This window comes from Tamandua tetradactyla, chromosome 3, assembly GCF_023851605.1.
Source record: "Tamandua tetradactyla isolate mTamTet1 chromosome 3, mTamTet1.pri, whole genome shotgun sequence".
In the NCBI taxonomy this organism is placed as follows: Eukaryota; Metazoa; Chordata; class Mammalia; order Pilosa; family Myrmecophagidae; genus Tamandua; species Tamandua tetradactyla.
The window spans coordinates 122048838-122074985 of record NC_135329.1 but is presented as its reverse complement, the minus strand read 5'-3'; the positions used below and the strand labels follow the sequence as shown (position 1 = coordinate 122074985).

The window sequence follows — 26148 nt, the reverse complement described above, 5'->3', positions numbered from 1 at the left end:
TTACTTTTTTATTGTGTGATATAACATATATACAAAACAAAGAAAAAAAAAGCAATAGTTTTCAAAGCACTCTTCAACAATTAGTTATAGAACAGATCCCAGAGTTTATCATGGGCTACCATATAATCCTCTCAGACTTTTCCTTCTAGCTTCTCCAGAATATAGGAGGCTAGAAGGAATATTTTTTTTATCATCCTTATCAACATTTTTTTCTTTTTTGTGAAAAACAACATATATATAAAAAGTCAATAAATTTCAAAGCACAGTACAACAATTAGTTGCAGAACAGATTTCAGAGTTTGGCAGGGGTTACAATTCCACAATTTTAGGTTTTTATTTCTAGCTTCTCTAAGTTAGTGATGACTAAAAGAGATATCAATTTAATGATTCAACAATAATATTCATTTGTTAAATCCTATCTTCTCTGTATAACTCCACCATCACCTCTGATCTTTCTATCCCTTCTTTTAGGGGTGTTTGGGCTGTGGCCATTCTAAATTTTTCACATTGGGAGGGTCTTTCAGTAATATGGGGTAGGAAGATGGAACTATCTGATGTTCTAGAGAGGCCAGGTCCTCTAGGTCTCAGAACTTACCTGGTCCAGGGACCCATCTGGAAGTTGTAGGTCTCTGGACAGTTACTTTGGTGCATGGAGCCTTTGTAGAATCTTATATATTGCCCAAGGTGTCCTTTAGGATTGGCTGGAATAGTTTTGGTTGGGATTTGGCAAGTTATGATATGTAGCAATGTCGAACTGAAGCTTGCATGGGAGTGCCCTCCAGAGTAGCCTCTTGATTCTATTTGAACTCTGCCACTGATACTTTATTAGTTATACTTCTTTTCCCTCTTCTGGTCAGGATAGGATTGTTGAACCCACATAAGTGCCAGGGAGACTTTCAGCCCTGGATGTCATGTACCACATGTAGGGCAATGATTTCACTTGCAGAGTTGGGCTTAGAGTTGAGGCCACATCTGAGCAACAAAAGAGGTCCTCCAGAAGTAACTCTTAGACATACCTATGGGTAGGCTAAGCTCCTCTGCTACCTACATAAGCTTCACAAGAGTAAGCCTCAAGATCAAGGGCTTGGCCTACTGAGTTGGGTATCCCTAAAGTTTGACACAGTATCAGGGGATTCCCCTGAGGTAAAGTTTAATAGTTCCATATTTTTTCTCCCATCCCTAAAGGGACTTTGCCAATACATTTTGATTATCTGCTTAATATACTCTAGGATGCATCCAGGCATTACGTTAAGCTACACAGGATTAAAGGACTTCTTTCTTATTCTGGGCTCCCTGTATTTCAGTTGTTCAAATGAACAGATAGAGTTGAAGTAGATTAAGTGCTATAGAAAATTTATGTTCCAGACCAAAGAAACCTTCTTCCTTTGGTCTCAGTGAGTATGTGTGGTTCTAAAATATAGACAATGTCTTCCTTACCCCGTGTTCTCAATTACTTTAACCGTAACCTGATTAGCTTCATTCTTCTCTCTAAATTCCAGATTATGTGTATATACCAGGTTATACATATAACAGCCTCTCAAAATTCAGAAATAATAATTACCACTCTGGACTAAATGTGTCTGCTATAAAAGCTTACAATCTAGACCCCAGTTTTCTTATAAACATTTTCTTAAGGAGACCATACCATAATTGTTCTTTCATTTCTGGTTTATTTTGCCTCACCAGATGTCCCACATGTTCATTCACATCGTTGCATGCCCCATGATTTTGTTCCTTTTTATAGCAGAACAATATTTGATCGTATGTATACACCATCGTTTGCCAATCTACCTCTCAGTCAGTGCATCCTTCAGCCATCTACATTCATCAGGCATCATATATAATGCCCAAAATCCACAGTCCATCAACATCTCAATTTTAGGTAATTTTATTGTTTCCAAGAGAAAGATAACCAATAAACACACCCTCACCAAATAAGAAATCTAAACTTCTTCACTCTTATCCCTTACCCCATTATTTACCTCTGCTGTTGCTGTAGTAGTGCTGATGTTTTCCTTTTAAACATAGCTCATAGCATACAATACCAGTTTTCCCTTTGGACCCTGTTGTACCCTGGACTTAAACACTCTTTGTACACAAATCATACCTTTAAAGTAGTTCTTGCAATAACTAATTTATATTTCTAGTGTTAATCAATGGGACACATAGGTCTATACAACCCCCTTCAATCTTGTTTATCTTCAATATGGTAATATTACTTATAGACCCACTAGAGAATCGCTTTCACTTCTATCTGTTCCCTTACATTGGAGTTCAACCTCATTAGCTAACCATTCACCCATCTCTAGCTTCTATGTATATTGAAGTCCCTGTATATTCTATATTAAAAGTCTCTGATATTACCTTTACCATGGTCATGAAAGTAGAATTATACAGTATCTATCCTTTTGTGTCTGGCTTATTTCACTCAGCATTATGTTCTCACGGCTCATCCATCTTGTCATATGCTTCAGGATGTCATTTCGTCTTACTGCTACATAATATTCCATTGTATGTATATACTACATTTTGTTAATCCACTCGTCTGTTGATGGACATTTGGTTTGTTTCCATCTTTTGGCAATTGTGAATAATACTGCTGTGAGCATCATTGTGCAAATGTCTGTCTGTGTCATTGCTTTCAACTCTTCTGGGTATATACTCTCCATTTTTGAGGGACAGTTTGACTGGATAGAGTATTCTTGGCTAGCAGTTTTTCTCCTTCAGTGTCTTAAATATATTGTGCCACTACCATCTCACCTCAGAGAATTTAGTCTTATTTACCTTCCCTTGTATTTGGTGAATATCTGTTCTCTTGCTGCTTTCAGAATTTTCTCCTTCTCTTCAACATGTGACAGTCTTATTACTGTGTATTTTGGAGTGGGTCTATTTGGATTTATTCTAGTTGGAATACATTGGGCTTCTTGGATTTGCATTTTTACATCTTTTGTATAGGTTGGGAAATTTTCAGCCATTATTTCTTCAAATATTCTTCCTGGCTCATTTCCCTTCTCTTCTTCTGGGACACCCATATGCTCATATTTGTGTGCTTTGTATTGTCAATAGTTTGCCTGAGACCTTGCTCAAATTTTTCCGCTTATTTCTCCATTTGTTCTTTTATCTGTTCAAATTCAGTTGCTCTGTCTTCTAACTCACTAATTCTTTCTTCTGCCACTGCCAATCTGCTGTTGTGTTTCCAGTATATTAATTTCATCTACAGTGTCTTTTATTTCCATATTTGTTATTTTTCTATGTGTTTTTTCAAGCTTCTTCGTACTCTTGTAATTTTTTTTTTTTTTAAACATGGGCAGGCACCAGGAAATGAACCCAGGTCTCCGGGATGGCAGGCGAAAACTCTGCCTGCTAAGCCATCATGGCCTACCCTTTACTGTCTTCTTAATATCCTTTCTCTCTTTATACACATTTTCCTTCATTTCTCTGAATTGATTCAGAAGATTTGTTTGCACATCTTTGAATAATGGTTCCGGATTCTGTTTCTCCTCCAGCTTTTTGATCTGTTCCTTTGGGTCGTTTCTTCTTGAGTTTTAGTATTCATGTGATTTTTTGCTGGTATCTGGTATTTTGATTATCTTGATGGGCCTATTTTGAAGGTCAGTTTCTCTTTGTCAGGATTTAGTTGTTGCTGGGGTTTGTGTTAGGGCATTGATATGATAGTTGGGCCATCCATATTCCTTAGCCAAAACAGGGCTGGGTACCCATGCAGAGGGTGTAGAACAACCCCAATGGACCTAGGATAGGGTCTGGAGAGGCTCTGAAAAGCCCTGTAGTTCCCCTGCACTTTCTGGTCTGCCCAGCAGGTGTTGCTATTTGGTGACTTAATCATCTTCAGAAGCTGTTTTCTTCCTGGAGCCCAGGCAGCATCTAACTGGGTGAGGCTGAAACTGGTAGGGTTCCTGTCCCTTCACTTCATTGGCCAAAATCTGGCTCAATGTGGGGCTATGTCCCTCACTGTACTAGCAGCAGAGGACTCCCCCAGCTGCTTCAGTCTGCAGCCATCCCTCAGGCCAAGACCGTGCCTCCAGCTGCTGTTTTTCTCAATGGTGGGAAATAGGTACCAGGACCCAGGGCTCGAAACAGTCTCACACCACGTTTTCTCAGATTCTTTGTCCCTCACTGACCTGGGCCTCGAAATGTCCTATCCCTCACTTTCTTATACAGCTGATTTGAATAGTTTCTCCCTCTCTACTTGCTGCTTTTAGGGAAGTTTTGGCAGTTCCCTCACTGAACCTCCATTTTGGAAACTCCTCCTTGTTGTCCTTTTGTATTCTGCCCTCCCCATGGCTTAAATCTTACCATAGGCCCCTTCTGGCTGGATCTTTGTGTGAGGATATAGGTGGGGACCTGTCTCATTGTTGTGAGAGGTTTTATAGGCTTTGCCTCATTGGAAGGTGGGAGAGATCCCAGAGGCTGCTTCTGTGCACTTCCTGAGATGTGTGAGACTGAGAGGTGGGCTGGGGTGTGGGTGTGGGTGTGTGTGGGGGGGGAGATGGCCAGTCTGGGCTGGAAGTTTCCTGTGTGATATTTTTCTCTTTCTTTGATTCAATATTTATGGGATGCTTCTCCAGTCTATACCTTCCTTCAGAGTTCTCAACAAGTGAGAATTGCCCTTTTATTTGCTGAATCTCTGGACAGAGGTTTTCAGTAGCTGTTTTTGTTACCATGTTGATCTGTAGCTCAGACCAACATGAGTTGCACTCTCTGAGTCCTGTCTACTCTGAGATAATGGCAGGGTTAGATTTCTGTACCTGGGAGACTAAGCACCATACAGTGGGTGAATTCACCGGAGGCCTATTGGTGGTCATTCACCTGGCCTGTCTACATGGCCATTAACCTTTCCACTTTAAGGGTCGTCTTTGAATTTGAGCATTTTCTCAGTTCCTTCAATCCTAATCTTTTTTAAATTGAAATATACTGGGTCCTGAATCTCTAAAATAATTTGTAAGAACCTGTATGAGTAAGGGTGGTCACACCATTTAAGGACCCTAATGGTTCTAAGCTACTTCTCTTTCATAAAAAAAAAAAAAAAATAGGCAATTGGATAAAAATGGGTTGGATTAAAATTTTCTCTTCACTTGATCTTCCTATTTTTTTTTTAACATGAAGTACCTATATAGTGTTAAGAATTCCCATCTATGGTAAATGACAACTATTTTGGAAGCATCTGCCATCTGAATTTAAAACTTTTTCTTAAAGACCTCCTTACCCTGAGGTGTTATATCCCCAATAAATTTATTATTTATTGAATGAATATTAATTAATAGTTCTTAAGCACCCACCTTGTGAGAAAGAGTTATAGTTACTAGGACTATAAAGATGATTGACATGTGATGTATAAACTGTTAGGACCAAAAATCATTAAGGAATCCACGCAAGACAGTGAGTCAAAGTTTAACAGATTTATTAGGGGAGAAATTAGGGAGAAAGCAGGTTGGAGCCACCAGTGAAAGGAAAGAAATGTCTCCGGGTCTCTTTCTGAGAGCTGGATTTTTAAAAGGGGAGATTGTGCTGGGAGGGAAGGGTGCCAGCTGGGTGGTGATGCACTGTTCTTCTTTGATGTGCAGCTGCAGGTACCAACAGGGGTTATCAAGCAGGCCACCTTCTGGTGAGTGTGGTTCCAGCGTGCCTGGGCCTGCCTAGTTATCATTCATCTTGCTGCCACATCTGGTTCTGCAAAAGAAGCTAAGGGCCCCCTGGGTTAAAAGTCCCTTTTGACTATAAAGTTCTTTTTTTGAGACCTGACATTCCTGCCTTTTTCTTTTAATAAAATTGAATGAAGCTGGTGTTGGGTTTGGGTTAATGCCTTAACTTAGCTCAACACAGTTTTTGGAGGGAACAGGGTGTTGCATTCTTTCTTTAGCTACTTCTTACTGTATATGGGTGAAGTTGGGGGAGGAAATTGCATCAAGTTGAGCAGGGGTATTATTAATTGGGTTTGGGGGCTTCTTCTGTTGGAACTGGCTGTTAGCTGCAACAGGAGTAAATTTTAAAACTTCTGTTGTAGAATTTTTTCAGAATTTTGCTGGTTTGTCATAGCTGCTATTGATTTGTGTCCAAGCTTAGACAGACATTGTAAGAGGCAGGGGGTAAGCGGAAAGTTAACAGGAGGATAATTAAGAGCCCAATGAAGAGGAGCAGAATAGCTCGTGAAGGGGTGGAGCATTTACAATCTTAAATAGTTTATAAATCATTGTGATTACATTTGGTGTACTTTATTGAGAATAAGCCTCTGTAAGAGGAGAGCAGAATATAGCTTGCTGAAAAAAAAAGGTGGCGTATTCAAGTTCTTTATTAAATAGGGGTCAGGTGGAAGAGCAGGTGAGACTTCTGCTGATCTTGCTAGGATGTTTTTTTTTTTGAGTTCCAAGAATGAATAAAGTGCCATACAGTTAATTTTGTTACAGATAGAAGGCCTGGGTGAAATAGGAGATTTTTTTTTGTGTATATGATTAATAAGTTACTGGTATTTTCTTTGTTTCAGAGCACAAAGTTATCATTGTTGGGCTAGATAATGCAGGGAAAACTACCATCCTTTACCAATTGTAAGTATTAACTACTTTCTAAAAATTATTTTGTTGTTTCTGGTTACTTTCTCTGTCTGTGTGATCTTTAATTAACAGAAACAATAAAAATTCATATAGAATCTTAAGTTATTCTGTAAGAAATTAGGCCTGCCATAAACCAGGAGCAAAATTAAGAACTGTTTCTGGAGAGTTAGAAATTTATATAACATTGAGTATGTCATTAAATTGATTTTGCACTAATGCTGATTCACTTGTAGACAGTAGGAAAATATTTGTTTATGTAATTTCCTGAAAGAATCTGGAGTATTCCAAATAATCTATTATCTAGTTTCACTTCTGTTTAAACCCTTACTACTTTGTTATGAGCTAGTGGAAAATGGTATAAAATATAGAAATAGGTCATGCTGATTTGTCTCTTGGTTAAAAAAAAATATTCAAACATACTAGCTTCCTACTATTTATAATATATATATATATAAACTTTCTGTCTTTTCAGTTCTATGAATGAAGTTGTACATACATCCCCTACCATAGGAAGTAATGTAGAAGAGATAGTTGTTAATAATACACGTTTCCTAATGTGGGATATTGGTGGCCAAGAATCTCTTCGTTCTTCCTGGAACACTTACTATACTAACACTGAGGTAATGTTTCATAATATACTAAAACTTTTATGAACAGAACCTTCTAGATTTTAACCCTTATGTTGTTTATCCCTTTGAAATACCATAGCAGGTTAATGTAAGTAGAGTTTAAGCATAGTGGAATCTTTGATTTCCTGTTCCAGGGTCATTGTTTTATATATCCACCCTCATTGAATAGCTGTAGGGAGAAGGTGATTGATTAGTTTGATTGTGTATTGATCCCAGTACTCATCTTAAGGGATTGTTTTTATAATGAATTCTACTTCACAGATTGTAATTTCATTTCTCTCTTTCTATTTGTGCTGAGGGGGAGAAGTCTCAGTTAAATGAGAGAGCTTTGGTGGTTTGAATCCTGGTCAAAGTTTTACTGTGCATTTTCTTTTGGTTGTAAAGTAATTTAAGCATAACCGTATGTTTTTCTTTATATGCTATTTCCAAGAGAAAATTTTGCACTTGTGACATTTGAAAGTTTCATTGTATAGCCCTTATGAGTTGAAAGTCTGTGACAATTGTTTTTGTATTGTTTTGGTGCTGATTATAAGTTAATGACACACTTCTAACATATACAAAATGGCTATTTAGTTTCTCTGTAATGAACTGATCCCCAGCACTCCATTAAACATTTGATCATAGTTTTTGGAGAAGGAAAGGAATATGTGGTTAGTACTCCTATATATAATGATGCAGGTATCAAATCTGTGGCAACACCTTGAAAACATAACAGCTTTATTAAAATACCTCAGAAGAGAACAGCAGTCTTACAATAATAAAGCTATTTATCAGTAAGTTGTCATGGAAGAGAAGGGGTAAAGAAACAATTCTCTTATCTGTCGGCTTTATGGTTGATGAAATCAGAATGATTGAAAGGATCCTAATATCCTTATTAGGAAATTTAAGATTAAATTAAATTTGGAAATTTAAGATTAGCCCTACAAAATATATAGTGTATGTTAATAACAGGCAGTCCAAAAAAAACCCTAGGGCATTGCAAATTCTATAACAAGTAAGTTAACTCTATGGCTACTCTTGTTTCCCTCCTATTTTGTGGCGTTAAGGAACAGGGCAGTGTAGCTCAACCCTCCACAGCTCATCTGATATCAGCCTCATTATCAATTCAGGAAAGGGTTGTGCTTGCAGGTAGCGGGTGCCATTTGTATAAGGGAGAGAGTATGATTTTAAAATTTGTTCTTTCGATTTGTTAAAAAAAATTGGTTTGTTACCTTAATTTCCTCCCATACACACTGACATTTTAGGTTATGAAGTTAATATTAATAAGTAATAACTGCCTAAAAGTAGCTTGGATTTAGGGCCATAATGTATTTTTTCTTATGAATTTATAGTGCAAATAGACAGATATAGGCCCCTTAGTATTCAAGATACTACTTTAGGAAACAAGTGCCTCTTATAGTTTGGTTAGAGTATTAGCATATCTTCTCTTTAAATATATTTGAACTAGAAATGGATCAGACCTTTAGTTCTTTTTGTTTTTGTTTTTTTCCAGACCTTTAGTTTTAACAACGTGTAATAGGTATCTCTGGTTTCCAGCGTAAGATTCTAATTTCTTGATATAGCTTATAAATCATATAAGCACTTATAAATTTCACAAATACCAAATTATCTAATCACTAACGATTTTGTTTTGTAATTATTTTAGTTTGTAATAGTTGTTGTGGACAGTACAGACAGAGAAAGGATTTCTGTAACTAGAGAAGAACTGTATAAAATGTTAGCACATGAGGTAAGTAGTGTTTTTACATTAGAGTTGTGGGGGTGTTTGTATCACATTTATCCTTGCTGTATTCACATGAGGCTAGTAAATATTTTGATTTTTTTAAATAATTATTTAATCTGCTGGCCATGCCTGCTTTATTATTTTGACACTTTCCAAATAGAAAGTATGTCTGAAAGCAGCGGAAAGGTTGTAGATTCAATTGCAGAACTTCATTTCACGTATCCTAGATAAATTTGGTTTAGACGTTTACCTGGGCCAAAAGAATTCCTATGTGTGACTTTCATTTTTGTTTGAATAGATTAATCATACAGAAGATTAACACTGGAATTTAAATGAAATTTAAAAGTACTTAGATGCATAGCAAGTCTTGAATGTTCTTCAGTTATCAGACTAACATTTAAACGTTACTATTAAATATCTTTGATATTGCCCCTCTGACTAAACAAAACTATATGGACTAGTCACATTTTCTTAGTCCTTAAAAAATATTACTGGTAGCTGGTAGCATGATTTAAAAGTTGAATAAACTGAATAATATAGTCAACTCAGTAATAATAGTAGAGACTATAAAATAATTACTATAGTGGTGGTTGATTATTTTTAATGAGATTTATTCGCAACTCATATTTGTGATTGAAACTAGAAAAAAAACTAGATGAACGAATGTAATTTTTTCATTTGGTAGGATTTTAATAAAGCTTAAGAAAATTGAAATGTCTTTAATGAAGTTTGATATTAATTTTAATATTAATTTGATGACTTGCTTTTGAGACTTGCATTTGGCATGTTTCACCTACCCTTTTAAGTCTTTAGGAAATCTAGTAGAGTGGTTAGGTAAATTGAAGTTCCTTATTTTTCTTATGGTGATCATGCCTATCAAGATGTATCTTTCCCTGTTATGGACTGTGATCCAGGCAACAGAGTTAAACCTTCTGGGTCTTAAAAAAAAACAGAAGCATCTTGCCATTGTGCATTCACTTATTTAGTTCCCTTTCCAGTTTGGAAAATAAGCAATAAGCTAAAAAGGAGGCAGAAGACTAAGGATTTTTTTTTTCCCCTTTGTATATTGTCAAAATGTACCATTCTTTAGTCTGTACCAAAGGATTGTTTTGCTGTTGTTTTATGAAGCCTTTGGAAAAAGAAAAATAAGATGCAAATGTGTTTTGTCTTTGGCTATATTTTTTACTCTGTTAATAGGTGGCTTTACTGTTTGACTTTTCCTGTATCCAATTGTTCTAGTTGCCGGAATGCAATATACCAGAAATGGAATGGCGTTTATAAAGGGGAATGTAATGAGTTGCTAGTTTATAGTTCTAAGACTGAGAAAATGTCCCAATTAAAATAAGTCTATAGAAATGTCCAATCAAAGGCATCTAGGGAAAGATACCTTGGTTCAAGAAGGCGGATGAAGTTCAGAGTTTCTCTCTCAAGTGAGAAGGCACATGGTGAACACAGTCAGGGTTTCCATCTTATCTGGAAAGGCACATGGTGAACATGGTCAGCGTTTCTCTCTCATCTAGAAGGGCACATGGCAAACATGGCATCATCAGCTAGCTTCTCCTGGCTTCCTGTTTCATAAAGCTCCCTGGGAGGCATTTTCCTTCTTTATCTCCAAAGGTCACTGGCTGGTGGACTCTGCTTCTTGAGGCTATGTCATTCTGCTCTGCTCTCTCTGAATCTCTCTTCCTCCAAAATGTTTCCTCTTTTATAGGACTTCAGAAACTAATCAAGACCCACCCAAATGGGTGGAGACATGTCATCACCCCTAATCCAGCTTAACAACCACTCTTGATTGGGTTACATCTCCAGGGAGATGATCTAATTACAGATTCAAACACACAGTATTGAATAGGGATTATTCTGCCTTTATGAAATGGGATTTTGATTAAAGCATGGCTTTTCTAGGGGACATATATCCTTTCAAACCAGCACACCAATATTCAGTAGCATAAGTATATAAAAGGCACAGTGGTAGGGCTAAAACAAGGTCATTGAATTTTCCTAGCTAGAGGCATTAACTTGGGTAGGTCACTTAACCTCATCTGGTACAGATGAGGAAACAGGCCCCAAAAGTTCATGTGATTTGACTAGACTTATTCAGTCAAAGGTTTGAACTTAGCCATTTTCTGTCAAGAAATCATGTTTTTTGCTAGGAAAAAAAAGAAAAAGACATATATGGGGATTAGCTGGGAAGGGAAAGGAGACCAAATAGACAGAGAAGACCAGAGAAGAAAGGACTTGCAGATCAAGTGAGCTAGAGTTAGACACTCAGGAGGGTTAGGAAGAGCCAAATAGACTGTTCTGGAGAGAGACAAATGGGTCAAAGGAACAACTGATTTGAATGAAAAGCAAATTCAGACATGGAATCTGTCTGCTGTTTCATATGTACAGTAATAAGCAACAAGAGCTTATTGTTATCATTATCACTGATAATGATTCTTTACATGTATTACAAAATACAAAACTTTTATTAAAAGTTTTAAAATATCTCTCAAAATTTTCTAGTAAGTGATGTCCAAATCTTTGAAGCTCGTAAATTTTAAAATAGTCCAAACACAAAAGTATACATGGAATTTTTATTCAGATGACTCAGAGTCTAGGAATTATCTTCCCAAAAGAAGATTTGAGAAACAAATTTGAGACTAAGTGAATGTGTCTTGCATTTGCTGTTATTCATCTCATTGACTAAAAATTAAAATAAATTTTAGACCCTTATGAATAGAATTCTGTTTTTTTGTAGTATAAGATTTTTCAAAATAAAATGGCTTAAATACAGAAAATTTCAATTTTCACCTTATACTTTAATGTCTCATTAAGTCAAGTTGATGAACAACCTTAATCTAATCTGTTTTGATTCATAATCATATGGGATATTTGCTTCTGAGGTTTTATAATAAAAAACAAAGACAGATTTTCTTTTCTCTCTTCCAAAATATTTTACATAGCTACTCTTATTTTTGTTTTTCAAACCAAGAACCCCAAATAAAAAATATTTGAGCCTGTGAGATCTAGGAAAATATTATATACAATATGAGATTTTTTTGAGACCTTTCAATAGATAGCTTTTTTTTTGTATTTCTAATTTTCAATTCAGGAGCTCATCCAAATAATGTCATCTCTACAAGTTATGAATACAGATTACTCACAAATAGAATAACATAAACAATGTGTCCTAACTTGGTGCCAAGTATTTATAATGTCAGAAGTTTGTTCTTAGAACATGTCAGCATTATCAAACCTGGCTTAAATAAATGGCTTCAACACACACTAGCAAAAAATATTGAAACCTGAAAGACACTAATTACATCCCATGAAAAGTTCATTTATTCAGTGACCCAACCACATATCAACTATTGATAATCAAGCATTTTCCATTTAGAATAAGCGAAAGACCTTCAATTTTTTTTGCCTTTAATAAAGAAAGATAAACTGAACTATAGGTGAAACTACTTGAACATGAAAACTTAAAACTGTTAATGTTCTAGCAATATCCCTTTCTGACCATACTATTCAGGTAATTATATCACTATCTGTGGTAGCATTAATGCCTGCCATTCTGTAGAGGTCACTATAAAAGTCACTCTTGACTGCTAAGCAATTCGCAAAACTCCTTTTAACCAAGTAAAAAATTTCCCACTCACATTTTTTTATTTAAATGGAAAAAATTTTTTAAATTATCAAAACCATTCTAACAAAAAGTGAAACAATGTGAAATAGTGTAATTTTGTACCTACTGAAGGCAAACACACGGACATATTATTGAAACCCCAGATGTCTCACTAAAATCCCTAAGAAGAAGAAAGATGGCATCTTCAATGCAATTGAGAAAAGTTGCAAACAGTACCAAAGCCTGAGCTTTCTCAGTTTCTCTTAATATTTATAGACCAAATTTTAGGAGAATTTAATCTAATGATTGACAGCATCCTTCATGGATTCTTAACCCAGGATCTGTAAATGGGCTTTAGGATGTATATTAATCTCATAAATTTGTACATCACTTATTTTTTGCCTATATACAGATGTACATTTTTATGGGGAAAAGGTCCATACCTCTTATTAGATAATCAAGAAATTTCCTTGATACCTTAAAGGTATAGGAGAGTGGCCAGGGGAAGAAAACTAAGAAACTTCTGACGTGTTTTGTGGGTAAAACATTATACAAGTCATTATGGGATATGCATAAGGATGACATGTTCCTCACCTTCAGGGCAAATAAGTGAACTAACATTTGTTGAACTGTCACCATAAGCCAGGCACTGAACTGAGTGTTTTATATGTAGCAACTCATTCATACAAACCACATCCCTAGGAAGTAGGTAGTGGTGAGCTCAGCTTTTTAGAGATGAGGGGTGACAGCTACACCGGTAAGATCTTAGCTCAAACCTGACTCTATTATTGAGTAGCTGTATGACTTCGTAAGAGTTAACTTAGTCTCTGAGTCTTAGTTTCCTCATCTGTAAACTGGGAATAATAAAACCCACTTTGTAAGAATCTTGTGAGATTAGAGAGATTATATTTGGGAAGTGGTTATTGTGATGGATATCTTGCTCATATCAAACACTCAGTAAATGCAAGTTATGAAAAACAAATTCAGAGAGGTTAAATAACTTGCTTCAAAATCATAGCATAGAGGTGGTAGAACGTACTGTTTAATTGGGAGAATTTGATAAGATTAATGTCAATCCAAGATGACCCCATCATATAAAGTCAAAACTAAGGATTCTCCATGGACAGAGATAGAGAGGCTAAACCTTGGAGAATGAATAGGATTGGTTTAGGATAGCCATTCTCAACTGAAAATCAAGACCTAAAACCCTAAGGTGTACATTGTATGTGATGAATTACCTTATTTTCTATGCACCTGGAAGGTACTAGTGTGTATATTGTTGGGAGACTTGCAATATAGTCACTCAACTCATTTTCTATAGAATTTAATTCTCCTGTAGAACCCTGTTGAGAAAGCATGATTTTGAAGATTGGAGGGAGGGGAATGTATACAGGAGAAATGATCTGAACAATAATATAGAGATGGGAATGCCTAAAACTGTTTTGAGAACAGTGGTTTGAGGAAGATTATTTCTATAGAGAATGATTTAAAATGAGGCAGAAAAGGATAGATTGGGTAGAATTTTGGAAAGCTTTGAGTGTCTTACTAAAGGGTAGTGGTTGGGAGCCATTTAAGCTTGTTTAAGATGGAAGGAAGGGTGATGTATGATAAATATGTCATTTCTGGAAGATTTAACATGACTGACAGTATGCAAGACAGATTGAAACAAGTGGACCCTTGAAGCAGGGTAGCCAGAACAAATTCTGTACACTTGCCCCCAGGTCAAGAACAGCACCAACTATTGCAGTCTCAGCCTAAGTGGGTTAATAATGCTGAGAATGGATCTTCCTTAGCAGATTTTGAAATAGCTACTTTTTATATAGATTGTTGTACTTTCTTCAAGAATTTTCTCGTGTCCTTCACAGTAGCTCTTTGTGGTGAGTGTGTAATTTGGAACTATAAGAAATATGTAAATCCACACAAGTGTACTTTTATTCATTTAAGATGTATGGGCAGTTCTGTGTTAAGATTATTGTCTAGCAGTATATGGGTTGAGAGATGCTTTTATGTTGAATATTTCAGAAATTCTAGATTACTAAGATTATTAAACATATTCTATTAAATCAGAAAATTTATGGAAAGCTGCACTATCCTTTACAGTTTTGTTTACTTTTATAGGACCTAAGAAAAGCTGGATTGCTGATTTTTGCTAATAAACAAGACGTTAAAGAATGTATGACTGTAGCAGAAATCTCCCAGTTTTTGAAACTAACTTCTATTAAAGATCACCAGTGGCATATCCAGGCGTGCTGTGCTCTAACAGGCGAGGGGTAAGAGTTCTTCCTCTTGGATAATTTGTATTGAGCTTAGAAATGTGTTCTTAAAATCAATACATATTTAATCATACTGTGTACAAAAGCTTTATGAGGAGAGATGAGGCATAGCTCATGTCTGTAATCTGTGAAGAGTAAAACATACAATATATGTAAAATACACATAAGACAATGAACTAATACATGTGAAAATATAGATGGTATAGTTGTTATAGGAGCTCAGAGAAATGGGAGTGTCACTGAGAGCTGGAGAAATTAGGAAATACTTAAGATGGTGATGGGATTTATACTCCAAGAGAGGAACTAATATTTGAAAGCGTGCCCTGTGTCTTGAGTGCTTTCCATACAGCATGTCATTCAATCCTTACAGCAATCCTGCAGATCATTTATTTTTAACATTATGTCCATAAGGAAGCCTACATAGAAGAGGATTCATATGTGAGGCTAGTTTAGGGTTATTTCTCTTGCCACCAGTCTTGTCAAGAGAGTGTTGCATTTAAAAAAAAAAATGAATTCGAATCGGAGAGTGTGGCATGAGGTTCTTTGGTGCTAGAATGACAGGTGCTGGAGGAGAGGTAGGTGCCTCCAATAGAATTTTGCCCTCATCTAGTGCCCAGATAGGAAAGAATTTCAAGAAGGAAGTATTATGGTCAGCATTGAATTGAGTGTAAGGTCAATGACTGGGAGGATGGAGAAAGTACCATTGAATTTAATCATAAGTGAGTAAATGCAACCAAACAGTTGAGTCAGAAGCAAAGTCCATATATTGGGAAGTGGACATGGGGTAAGTACAGTTTAAAGAGGAAATGGATGTTAGGAAACGAAGACAGCAAGTGTAAACTCAAGTTTGGCAGGAAGAGGGAAAAGATAAAATAGAGGAGGTTGGAAATAGACTAAAAAACTAAAAGGAGGAGTAAACTAAAGTAAGGTTTTTGTTGTATATATTTAAAAGTACAGAAAAAAAAAGAGTTAAACTAGAGATAAAGAATTCTAAATAGAGAACATAAATTTTGGTTGAGGTTTTTCAGGTTTTAAGGCAGGGCAGAAGCTTGGTGCAAAAAGAGATGAGTTACCTTAGGGAATGGGAGAAATTAGCTTTCTTTCAAGATTAGCAAAGGGCAAGCAGATATAAGGAACCATTGAAGCCAAATCTTACTCAATGAAATAGAAGGTACTTTTACCCAATAATAGTAATTTGGAAGAGCATAATTAGAACATTGAAAAGCAGATTTGCTCATTTAAAAAATCATAAATAAAAAAAAAATAAAAAAATAAAAAAAAAATCATAAATAATACCAGTTGTCCATATGGTAATTTAGGTAAAAATATCTTGTCTGTTGCATATTCTTTTGTCAAATAATCTAATATGTTATTAAATATATATATCTTTGCCTATCAAAGATCTCTTGGCAAAAGCACTGATTATGATACTAACTTGGCAATAAAGACAAGTCATCTAGGATTCTAGGATTGACATAAGATTTAATTTATATATTTTGATAGTTAATTGAGTATATAAAAATGTATCACTAGGACAGATATTTACTCTGGCAATTTAAATTTAAAAAGAGGAAATTAATAGATTATAGGATCTTTTTCAACTCTTGGTTCTTTGGGGCTTCCATTTATAGCTGTTAACAAGTGTTTGGGTTGGGAAAATGTTCTATTTTCATTCTGCACTCTGGCCCCCTTCGTCTAAATTCTTGGTTTTAGTACTGGTTGGCATTTTGGTTCATTGGATTGGAGATTACTAACTTTGATGTTAGGTCTGATTTTGACTCCCACCTCTGCCATTTGCTAACCTCTCTAAGCTTGGGCTTTCTCTGTAATACAGGAAGGTTTTCAATCTCAGTGTTGTGGAGATTAATTAGAATAACTTATGGAAAGTGTTTAGCACAGTTTCTAGTTTGCTATTACTCATTTAATGGTTTCAAATTAAATAATCTATTTATCTATTATTTATTTTATATTATTTCCTATCAGTAGCTTCAAAGTAAGAAATCTACTAACAGGAGAACTAGTTATTTACCTTGTGTGTGTGTGTGTTTTACATTTGTGGAGTCATATTTTCACAGAACTATGAGTCCTATTTTAAAAAATTTTAACACCATAGCATAGTTTCTCATATCTATAAAATCTCTTCCTAGATTATAGATACTGTTTAATAATAATCTTTCATTTTATTGTAACATAATATGTGCAACTGTCTCCCTCTCACTAAGCATTTTATTTGTTTTACCATAATGAACATACCTATATTTTGAATTAGCAATAACTAGTATAAGTAAAGTAAAATATTTGATTCCTGTAAATTTTTTTAAATACACAGATGTAACATACATATATGTATATACTTTGTTAACTACCCTACATATATTTATTTTTAATATCCTGACATTTTAATTTCATTTATATTATCAACACATTTTCATATAGGAAAATTTTTAATATTCCATCATAAGAATGTTCCATAATTTATTAAAGTTTTTCTCTATTTCTAGATATTTAAATTCTACATTTTCCTATTTTGATGCTTGAATGAATAGCCGTATACATAAATCTATGTGTATCTCTGATTATTTTGTTAGGATACATTTCTAAAAGTAGAAAAAATGGTAAAGAGTATTGATATTTTAAGTCTTTTTTATTACATATTGTCAAATGGCTTTCTATAGTAATTCATTGTATAATTATTGAGCTTCATTTGCCTGTTAGGCAGTGTTCTAGACACTAATGAACCAAAGACAGAGAACCAAAAAACACAGATGTACTGTGGGAGAGTATTGTTTCACTGCAATAACGCCAGCATTGTAATGGTTTTACATCATTGATGTTTAAGTAATTTAAAAATAATATTCTTTTAATTTTCTATTCATAGCTTTTCAGTTCAGATTTTAATAAAATTATTTGATTCTCTTTATAGATTGTGCCAAGGACTTGAATGGATGATGTCACGACTTAAGATTAGATGATCTCTACTAACCTCTTCTCACAGACTCTATATGAACGAAGTGCTGGACTATTCCTGAAAGCTGCAAAAATTAATGGTTTAGATATATTTATAATAAACTGATTTAAACTTTTTCTATAAGAAGACAAATTAAGACCACTCATTTGAAAACAAAGATGAAGTCTCACCTTCCAATTTGCTTTCTCATTAGTTCTTTCCAAAGTAAGGTCTTAAAGCTGTGACTGACATTTTTCTCATAAAGAACCCTCTCAGGACATTGTGTAGCCTGTGGTAAGTATAAAGGGAGAGAAAGACATTGTTAACTTTAAGAGCTTTATTATCAGTATAAACCTCCCTATTTTAATGTTGTTCTCTTGTTCTATTAAGTCAAAATACAAATCAACACAGTTATTCAGTTTCCAATATTTTAATGTGGAGTGTTACTTATGAAAAGTATTTTGTATAAGGTTGTGTATGTATTGTGTATATACCTCAAGTTCAAGTTAATGGCTTTGATTTATGTTCTAAAGAAAAGCAAGTTACACAAAAATTAATTTATCCTTAGTTGTAACCATATGTGATTAGTACTGGCATTGGTGTTTGTGCCATTTTGTACTTTTCCCCTTAGGTTCTCTGTATTGTACTAACAAACCCCCAAATCATTGAGCTACTCTTAAAAAAAAAAAGAGAGAAAGAAAAAGGGGAAAAGCTTGATGTTGTGTACATATTTTTTGTTGATTGAATCACCCAGAAACATGTACTGCAACTGAATAGAACTATATCAAATTCTTGACTTTTGCATTACTAATGGCAGAGTTACACAGCAGATAATTATCAGATTAGTCCCTGTGTAGGTCCATATGCCATCTATATTACTGAATAAATTGTTGATCCATTAATCAGTCAGGCATTAATTGTGATTAAAATTATCAACTAATTTTTTTTTTCAACATTAATTGAAAAGTGTTTTGTGAAACATGTCTATCCAGAGAAATAACAGAATTGGGTTTTTTTTTGGCATTAACTTATGTGTTGAACATTTATAAGCTCTATATGTCGTGAATTTGAGATGAAAAGTGAAGCATACTTTCCATGCAACAACAATAATTTCTTATCGCTGATTTTAGGGATTGGAATAGTGTGAGATTTTTTTAAATTTCTGTTAGTTGTCTTGTATCTTCTTCCACCACATGAATACACTGTTTGACAATTAGAAGACACAAATATTTTTTGAATGCTTTTAAGAAGTTGGTATAAGAATTGATTGAAATAATGTATCATTTTTACTAAGATGTAACTTGACCAATTGCACCTATTATGTTTACTTAGGAGTTTTTTTGTTTGTTTATTTGTTTTTTTACAGTATCTGAAAATTGAAGATATTTCTGTCATACTATAAATTTATCATAAATGTGTTAAAACATATTCTGAGTATTCTTATTTGCATATCTCTTATCCCCTGAAAATCTGAAGGCTAATTTACACAGGCATGTTTTAGAATGTTCAAGAAAAAAAATGCTTTTAATACCAGCCTTTTGGGTTTCCTGGAGGTTTTAGTGAGAAATATTTGTACATACTATAAGCATTGACAAAATTTTGGAAATCATTTCAATAAAGTATAACATCTAAATCCAAGTCTGACATGGGAGATCAGTGTTTCACATTGGATGTTTTCTGTTTTAGATTTATATTATAATGTTTAAATTGCATGTATAACATTTTAATATTTGTTGACATGCTTTTACAAAAATAAATCCTAAATTACTGAGGTTTATTTATTTATATGTTCTCAAAAGTTTCTAATCACCATAAGAAATAACATATGCATTAAAAATTCCCTTAAAACCCAAATTTGCTTTCTAGATGCTGAAGTTTCATCAGACAAATGTTCTGTAAAGTAGCCCAACAAATCCACACTTTTTGTTCTGTCTTTTGATTTGAATAATCATGTGTTTAATTCTTTGAATGGCAGAGCACATTCCCATGTCATCAAGGTTTTAGCTAAAATTTATTCTTGATTAATATTTAAAGCATGCACTACATTGTACAATTGGTTTAGAGTTGAATTATTGATATAGCATCCTAAGAATGCATGGAATCTTTTGCCACATTTATAAGACTTAATTTTTTGTTTTTGATTTCTACCCTCCAGTCTGAGCATTAGAGATAAGATGTTCCCTATGCTTTTGTACATAAAACAAAAATTGCAGCTGGGAAAAAAAGATTTTAGTCAAATATAAAAATATCAAAATCATGTTAACAGTATTACTTTCAAAAGATGGAGAGTTTCATGAATAGTCATAATGTAATTTATACGTACCATAAGTGGAATTAAACAAAAATTCGTGCTTTTGGTTTTTTGATATGCTACTTATGTATGTAAACAGACATTTTATTTAAGATCATTGCTCTCAGGTTTGAAAAGAACAACCTCTGTACATGTGGCTGGATTTAAATAACCTGTTTTTGATACCAATTTTGAGAGCAGTATAACTTCTCTTTATATCTTGGTAAAAGTATCCATATGCTATAAGCATTTAAATATGTTGTATTTTGTCATAATAGCATTTATAAAGTATATCTTAACACATTGTATCCAGGCATCTGTTTGAAATTGTCAGTTGTCTTTCAGTTTCCTAGCACCTCTTGGCCCTCACAATGGGCAGAGAATACAATGAAGGCAGGTGAGTTGGAAGCAGGGAGTGGGTAGGGAAGTCATTTTCTTACATGACATTTTGCCTTAAGAATAAAAAAAACGTGCTCTAGACTGAAGACTGACATTTTTAATGCAGATGGTTGTGGTGATTTTAGAAGTGTGACATGAAATAGAAGAGTTTCTGTTTTCTGGCCTTTATTAAGTGCCTGGTACATAGTTAACAGTGGGAATCACAGAGTAGTACAGGGGCCTTAAGGAAAGGCATGCAGTCCTTGGGATTTTGTTTTCCTTTTTATCTGAGTGTATAGTATTAAGATGTGTAGAAATGGGATTCTTGTCCCCTCGCTTATGTTTCTTGCTGTGAATACAGCAACCACATACAGTACAGACAACCTCAAAATCTGTTTATATTAGTGTAAATAGCAAAGCTGTAGCCTACATTCTAATTTTCTCTGCAGGCATTTTTAAGAATATATCTGTAGTTTGCTCTACTTTGTATATAGAGGAATAAACAGCACATTGTGTAAATTATCTGTGGAATTTGGCGTCATCCTCTCTCAATTGCCCAGTTGTATCTTGGCTTCAATACCTTTTCCAAAGCTCGTTAGAGACAAATTTCTTCACATGACTTAACTTTGACCCATCATACTGTCCAAATATATTTGGAACTTCTTTCCTTGTCTCAGTAGTGTCTTTCCCATAGTTCAGCTATCCCTTGCTCGCCAGTATCTATATTCACCATCAGTGAAGACATATTATTTCAGTCCTGAGGGTATTCTTGACTTTGACTGTACCTACTGTTTCCCAAACCATTACTTTCTAAGTATGCTCTCTAGTTCTTTCTATGTTCCCACCACTGACTTGATTCATTGATTTGGACTTTGGTCATTCAAGAGCATTGTCAGAGTTGGGGAGTCCATCAAAAGACCAGTTTACTGTGTGTACAGCATATGTATGCCAGTAGTAGTAGAATCCTTTGAATTATACTGTATATGATATTTTAAAGCTTCTTAATTTTAGACTCATATGTTAAGAAAAATAAGATATTTTTCTTAGATTCAAAAAAATAAGAGAAGTACCTAGGCTCTGCCAGCTTCTTGACCTACTAAGTAGGCACAAAGGGGATTAAGTAATATCTGTATTATCTTTCCATTACCAAGAATGGGTTATGTTTCAAAGAATACCAGTTCAAATAGTTTAAACTGGTAAAAAGATGCCAAACCAAATTTATATCTTGTGTTTAACCTAAAGACTTCTTGAAAAACCATTGCCCACATTCCATTCTTTACTCATGTTTACTTAAAGAAGGTAATATTAGTTAGTTGAAAATGGGCTTTAAAAGACATCAAAATAGTCAGCCATCATGTGTTGACCATTTGTAGATGCAGGCATAATATAAGAATTACTTCTTTAAAGCTCTATTTGTACAAAAATAAAGCTATATCATATTGCCTCAAAGAAGGTATGGTAGATTATTTTAAGACCATGATGTGAAGTAAAGGAAAGAGAACCAGAATTTAAAACTTTGGATACTAAAATGTGACTTTGTATTAAGTCCTATAATTGTATGTGGGCTTACAAAAAATGTAACAGGATACAGTTGGGTTAGTTATGCAATACTTTCCATTTTCTGGCCCTTATGTATTGTTCTAAAAACTAAACTTTAAATTTTTATGGTGTTGCCTGCTAGTTATCCTGTCTTTGCTAGAAAATTCCTTTAGTCTGTACTCAAGAAGTGCCTAAAATTGATTTGTGATGATTTTTGAGTCCATCTAATAAATTATATGCGTTTTTTATAGTATTGTTTGTGCTTTCCTTACTGACACAGGCCAAAGGGTTTCTAAGTCACAATTTGTACTTTATCTAAGTAAAAGCTTTGAAACTGAAGCTACCCATCCTTACCATCAGAGTGAAAAACCAATTTGTTCTCTTCCCTAATATAAATATTCCATGATCCTGGCAGAGCCTAGAAAACTGAACTGTATTCCTGTTGTTGTTGTTTTTTTAAAGTAACTTTAAATACACAGAAAATTATACTGTGTGTTTAAAAACCTTAATAAAAGTTTGTTGCTTGCGTATGAGTAGCCTCTTAATTCTCCTCATTCTTACTTAGTGTTTAGTAATTTTGAGTGTCACATCATGTAGATGTTGAGCCATTTCATTTGTGTGTGAAAGAATCCCTCTACTTTGTTTAGATTCTACTTAAAAATCAAAATATTGGATAGACTCCTATTAAATTTTTCATTTATTGTTCCTTTTATTTTTCACTGACCACAGAGTGTGGCCATAAACTCTGGGGGCAAAAACTTAATAATTTTCAGTGATTTATGACCACATTACATTCATATTAAAAATCATCTTGAATGGAAAGTGAAAAGTACAATGTTTTAAACTTTTTGTAATGTATTCAACCCCTTTTCTCCAATCTTCTTACATTGATGATATACAGAATGCCTCTAATTATTTTGCTTGAAACTAGTCCTATAGATAAAACATATGGCCTTTTCTTAGATTATATTCCTCCATGGTTCCCTGATATTAGGTGATACATGCAGGGAACTTTTAAGGTTATTTATCCAAATGTGACTTTGAGGAGAAAGCTGGAATTACATCAAAAGAGGGCTCTCTGGTTTGCTAGAGATGAGAGACATGTATACCAATCATTTTAATTTGTATTTAAATTATTTTATGAATCTTAGTTATTTTAAATATGGCAAATTCTTTTAGATAATTATCTTTATTGCTTATCAAATTTGTCAAGAGAAGCCTAGATCAAAATATATCCTATCTAGTCTCTTAGTGTAAATATGCCCTTCCCAAACTTATCTCTGTATATTAACTTAATTCAAGCCACATTTAGTGCAACAAACAAATTAGAGAACATTTTGAAAATTTGTGGGTTTGTTTTACTGGGATTTCTAGTAGATAAAAGATTTTGATTCCATGAAGAGCTGCATTTTTTCTAGTAGATAAAAGCTTTGCATCCATGAGGAGTTGGAATATTTGACTTACCCCTATATTTATTTTCTAAACTTGTGTTTCTCTATATCCCAAGAAAATTTCATATGCAGGAACCATTCCAAGAAGTGAGGACCTTAGAGCACTTAGGTACTTTCTTATTTCTGAAGTGCTGATGTGTTAGGTAACTAGGGAAGTAATGCTTCAGGGCCATCTTGACAAGACAATTTTGTAGATGTTTGGGGCATATTTATGCGTATTCTGAGGGAAGTAGTGGCACAATAGAGTGGCTATCTCCCCTTCAGTAAAGCAGTGCAGTCAGCTGCTTTGCAGGTGTGCTAGTTCATCTATAGTTGTCACAGTGTTCTTGCGTTTATAATTGACTGAAATGTCAAACTCCAGAAATGCAAGATGTTGGTCAGTTGACCAGTAATAGGGACCTTCATCTGTAAACTTGTTGATAGTGAAATAGAAGGATAATGTTGAGGTTTGTTTGGGGGAAAATAAAATGTGGTGAATTTATGTTTAATATATAAATCACCTTTTTGAAGTTGCAGGTTAACATGGGATAAAGTTATCATTTCTACCTTGCGTAAAGAAAAAAAAAAAGACGAATTTGATTGTTACTCCATTATGTATTTGTTACATATACCTTCTCTTTTCGGAAAGGTTCATTATAATTACTATTCACAACTCTATGTTGTCGTCATTTCTTATTCTGGCTTATTCTTCAAATGTGTGTTGACTCATTTGTGGTAGCTCTGTTAACTGTCCAGGGCTGGGATCTGCCTTGGTAATTGAAAAGTTATGACATTATGTAAAAGATAAAAAGATTGTCCTGGTATTCTCCAGGAACATTTTTCTGAAAATTGGTCAATAGAGAGCTTTCTGTCATTTATCTTTAGAGTTAGGATGGAACATGAGCCTGGTAAATAGCAAACAAATTGGGTGATTGATTTGTCTTAAAACGTGAGGAAAGCTCAGTCATTTTAAATGAACATTATTAGAGTGAATATTCATGGGAAAGGGCATTGGTGAATAGAAAAAAATGAGGTTAAAATCAGGAAGAGATGAGGAATCACCCCCAGGCATATGTTTATGTGAATACTGTCTTTTTCCCCTTCACTAGAATGTAAGCTCCAGGAAGACAGCACTATGGGTGTTTACCAATTTATATCTCCCTGTAGTGAACATAGTGTACAGTATGTAATAAGTGGTCTATCTATTTTGGGACAAATGAAAAGAACTATTAATATTTTTATTTTTTCCTCTAGTTTTTTTTGTCCCCATAGGTAGTTTTTCTTACAGAGTTGTAATGCTAACATACATCATTTAATTCTGCCTTATTTTGAAAAAGGGATTTATATGTTCTTTTCATTAGTTCTTGTACTAGAAATCAGACATTTCAATATGTTCCTTAAAAATGGCCCAAAAGAGTTATATTGTGACAAGTATATACAAATTTTATTTATTTGAGATCTGTATGGATCTTTATCTAGGAAAGTTAGTAACAATTTTGTTTTAAGCATCTGCAGAAATTGAAATAGTAAATGATACAACTCTCTTAGAAAAGAATCTTTTATCTTCTTGACCTTTCAATTTTCACTTCTGGAATATCCCCTTCTTGGTAGTCAATAACCTTTGTCCCAAGAAACAAATGAAATTTTTGTAATATAAACTTGACTTTGACAGTTATTTTGAATGTATTTGTTACAATCAGTTTCACTGTTTGGGGATTTCAGAATTGTGCTGCCCAGGTGACCAGTTATTCATATTACCACATGCCTTGCATGCTAGCAAATTGTTCTGTATCAAAATATATGGTTTAAACAGTTCCAGTGTTTGGATGCTTCTCATATCCCCAAATAATAGTCTACTATATCTCCTATATTGTTACAGGGAACATCATAATGAACATCTTCCATTTAAAACTTTTTTTCATATTTAGGATGATTTATTTTGGCAAGAATCTCAGTAATGAAATGACTCTATTAAATGGTATGGTGGTATTTGAGAGTGCTTTTATTCCATATGTTAATTAATATTGTGTAACTATTACCATTTTAAACCTTTCCTATGTAATAGAATGTGTTTTAGTTTGCATTTAATTGATTAATGAGACTTTTTCTGTATACTTCAGTTTCCTCTTAATTGTTCTTGTGCTTTGTTCATTTATTAGAATCTTGGTGTTTTTCTCATGAATGAATTAAGCTCTTTAGTTAGTAAATATATTAGCCCTTTGTCATGTTTTTGTGGATTTATTCCCAGTTTGAACTTTGGTTTTTATAATTATATTTTTAGCATATAGAAATGTTTTTTAATGTCAAAATATTACATAAAAGAAATACAGGTGCTTTGACTGTAAATCAAAAAAGAGATACAGTAAGCAAAAAGAAAATTGAAATTGCCCATTGCCCTGCCATTCTAAGAAAAATAGTATCAGCACTTTAGAAGGATGCTATAAACATCTATTAAATATATTATTTTAATGGATGTATTGTATTTGCTATTTGGATATGTCATTTATTTAACCAGTGTTCTGTTGATGTATATTAAGTTGTTTTTTATTTCCAACCATTAAAAGCAATACTACAATTAACACGACATATTTTTCTCAGAATAAATTTTTACAAGTCAAATTGCTGTGTCAAAGTGTATGAATGTTTAAAAGCTTTAGTGGGATATTTTCTTCCCTAAGGGATCCCAATATCTTGGTCAATTCTTCACTTATACACATGGGTGTTTCAATATTAAGACTTTATAGTCTCTTCACCACTGTTCACAGG

The 26148-nt window shown here is 34.1% G+C and overlaps 1 protein-coding gene across 4 annotated transcripts in view; it reads left to right on the top strand.

Moving 5' to 3' along the window:
- ARL5A (ARF like GTPase 5A) overlaps positions 1-22202 on the top strand; it is a 35713-nt gene extending 13511 nt beyond the window's left edge. For 3 of the 4 annotated variants that reach the window (XM_077153826.1, XM_077153824.1, XM_077153827.1), the window contains exons 2-6: positions 6500-6560; positions 7039-7186; positions 8841-8924; positions 14644-14795; positions 17722-22202. In XM_077153826.1, coding sequence (XP_077009941.1) covers positions 7043-7186; positions 8841-8924; positions 14644-14795; positions 17722-17770 — 429 coding nt within the window. In that variant the 5' untranslated portion in view covers positions 6500-6560; positions 7039-7042 and the 3' untranslated portion in view covers positions 17771-22202. The remainder of the gene's footprint in view (positions 1-6499; positions 6561-7038; positions 7187-8840; positions 8925-14643; positions 14796-17721) is intronic. The other variant, XM_077153825.1, reaches the window with a different exon arrangement.
- The last annotated feature ends 3946 nt before the right edge of the window (positions 22203-26148 follow it).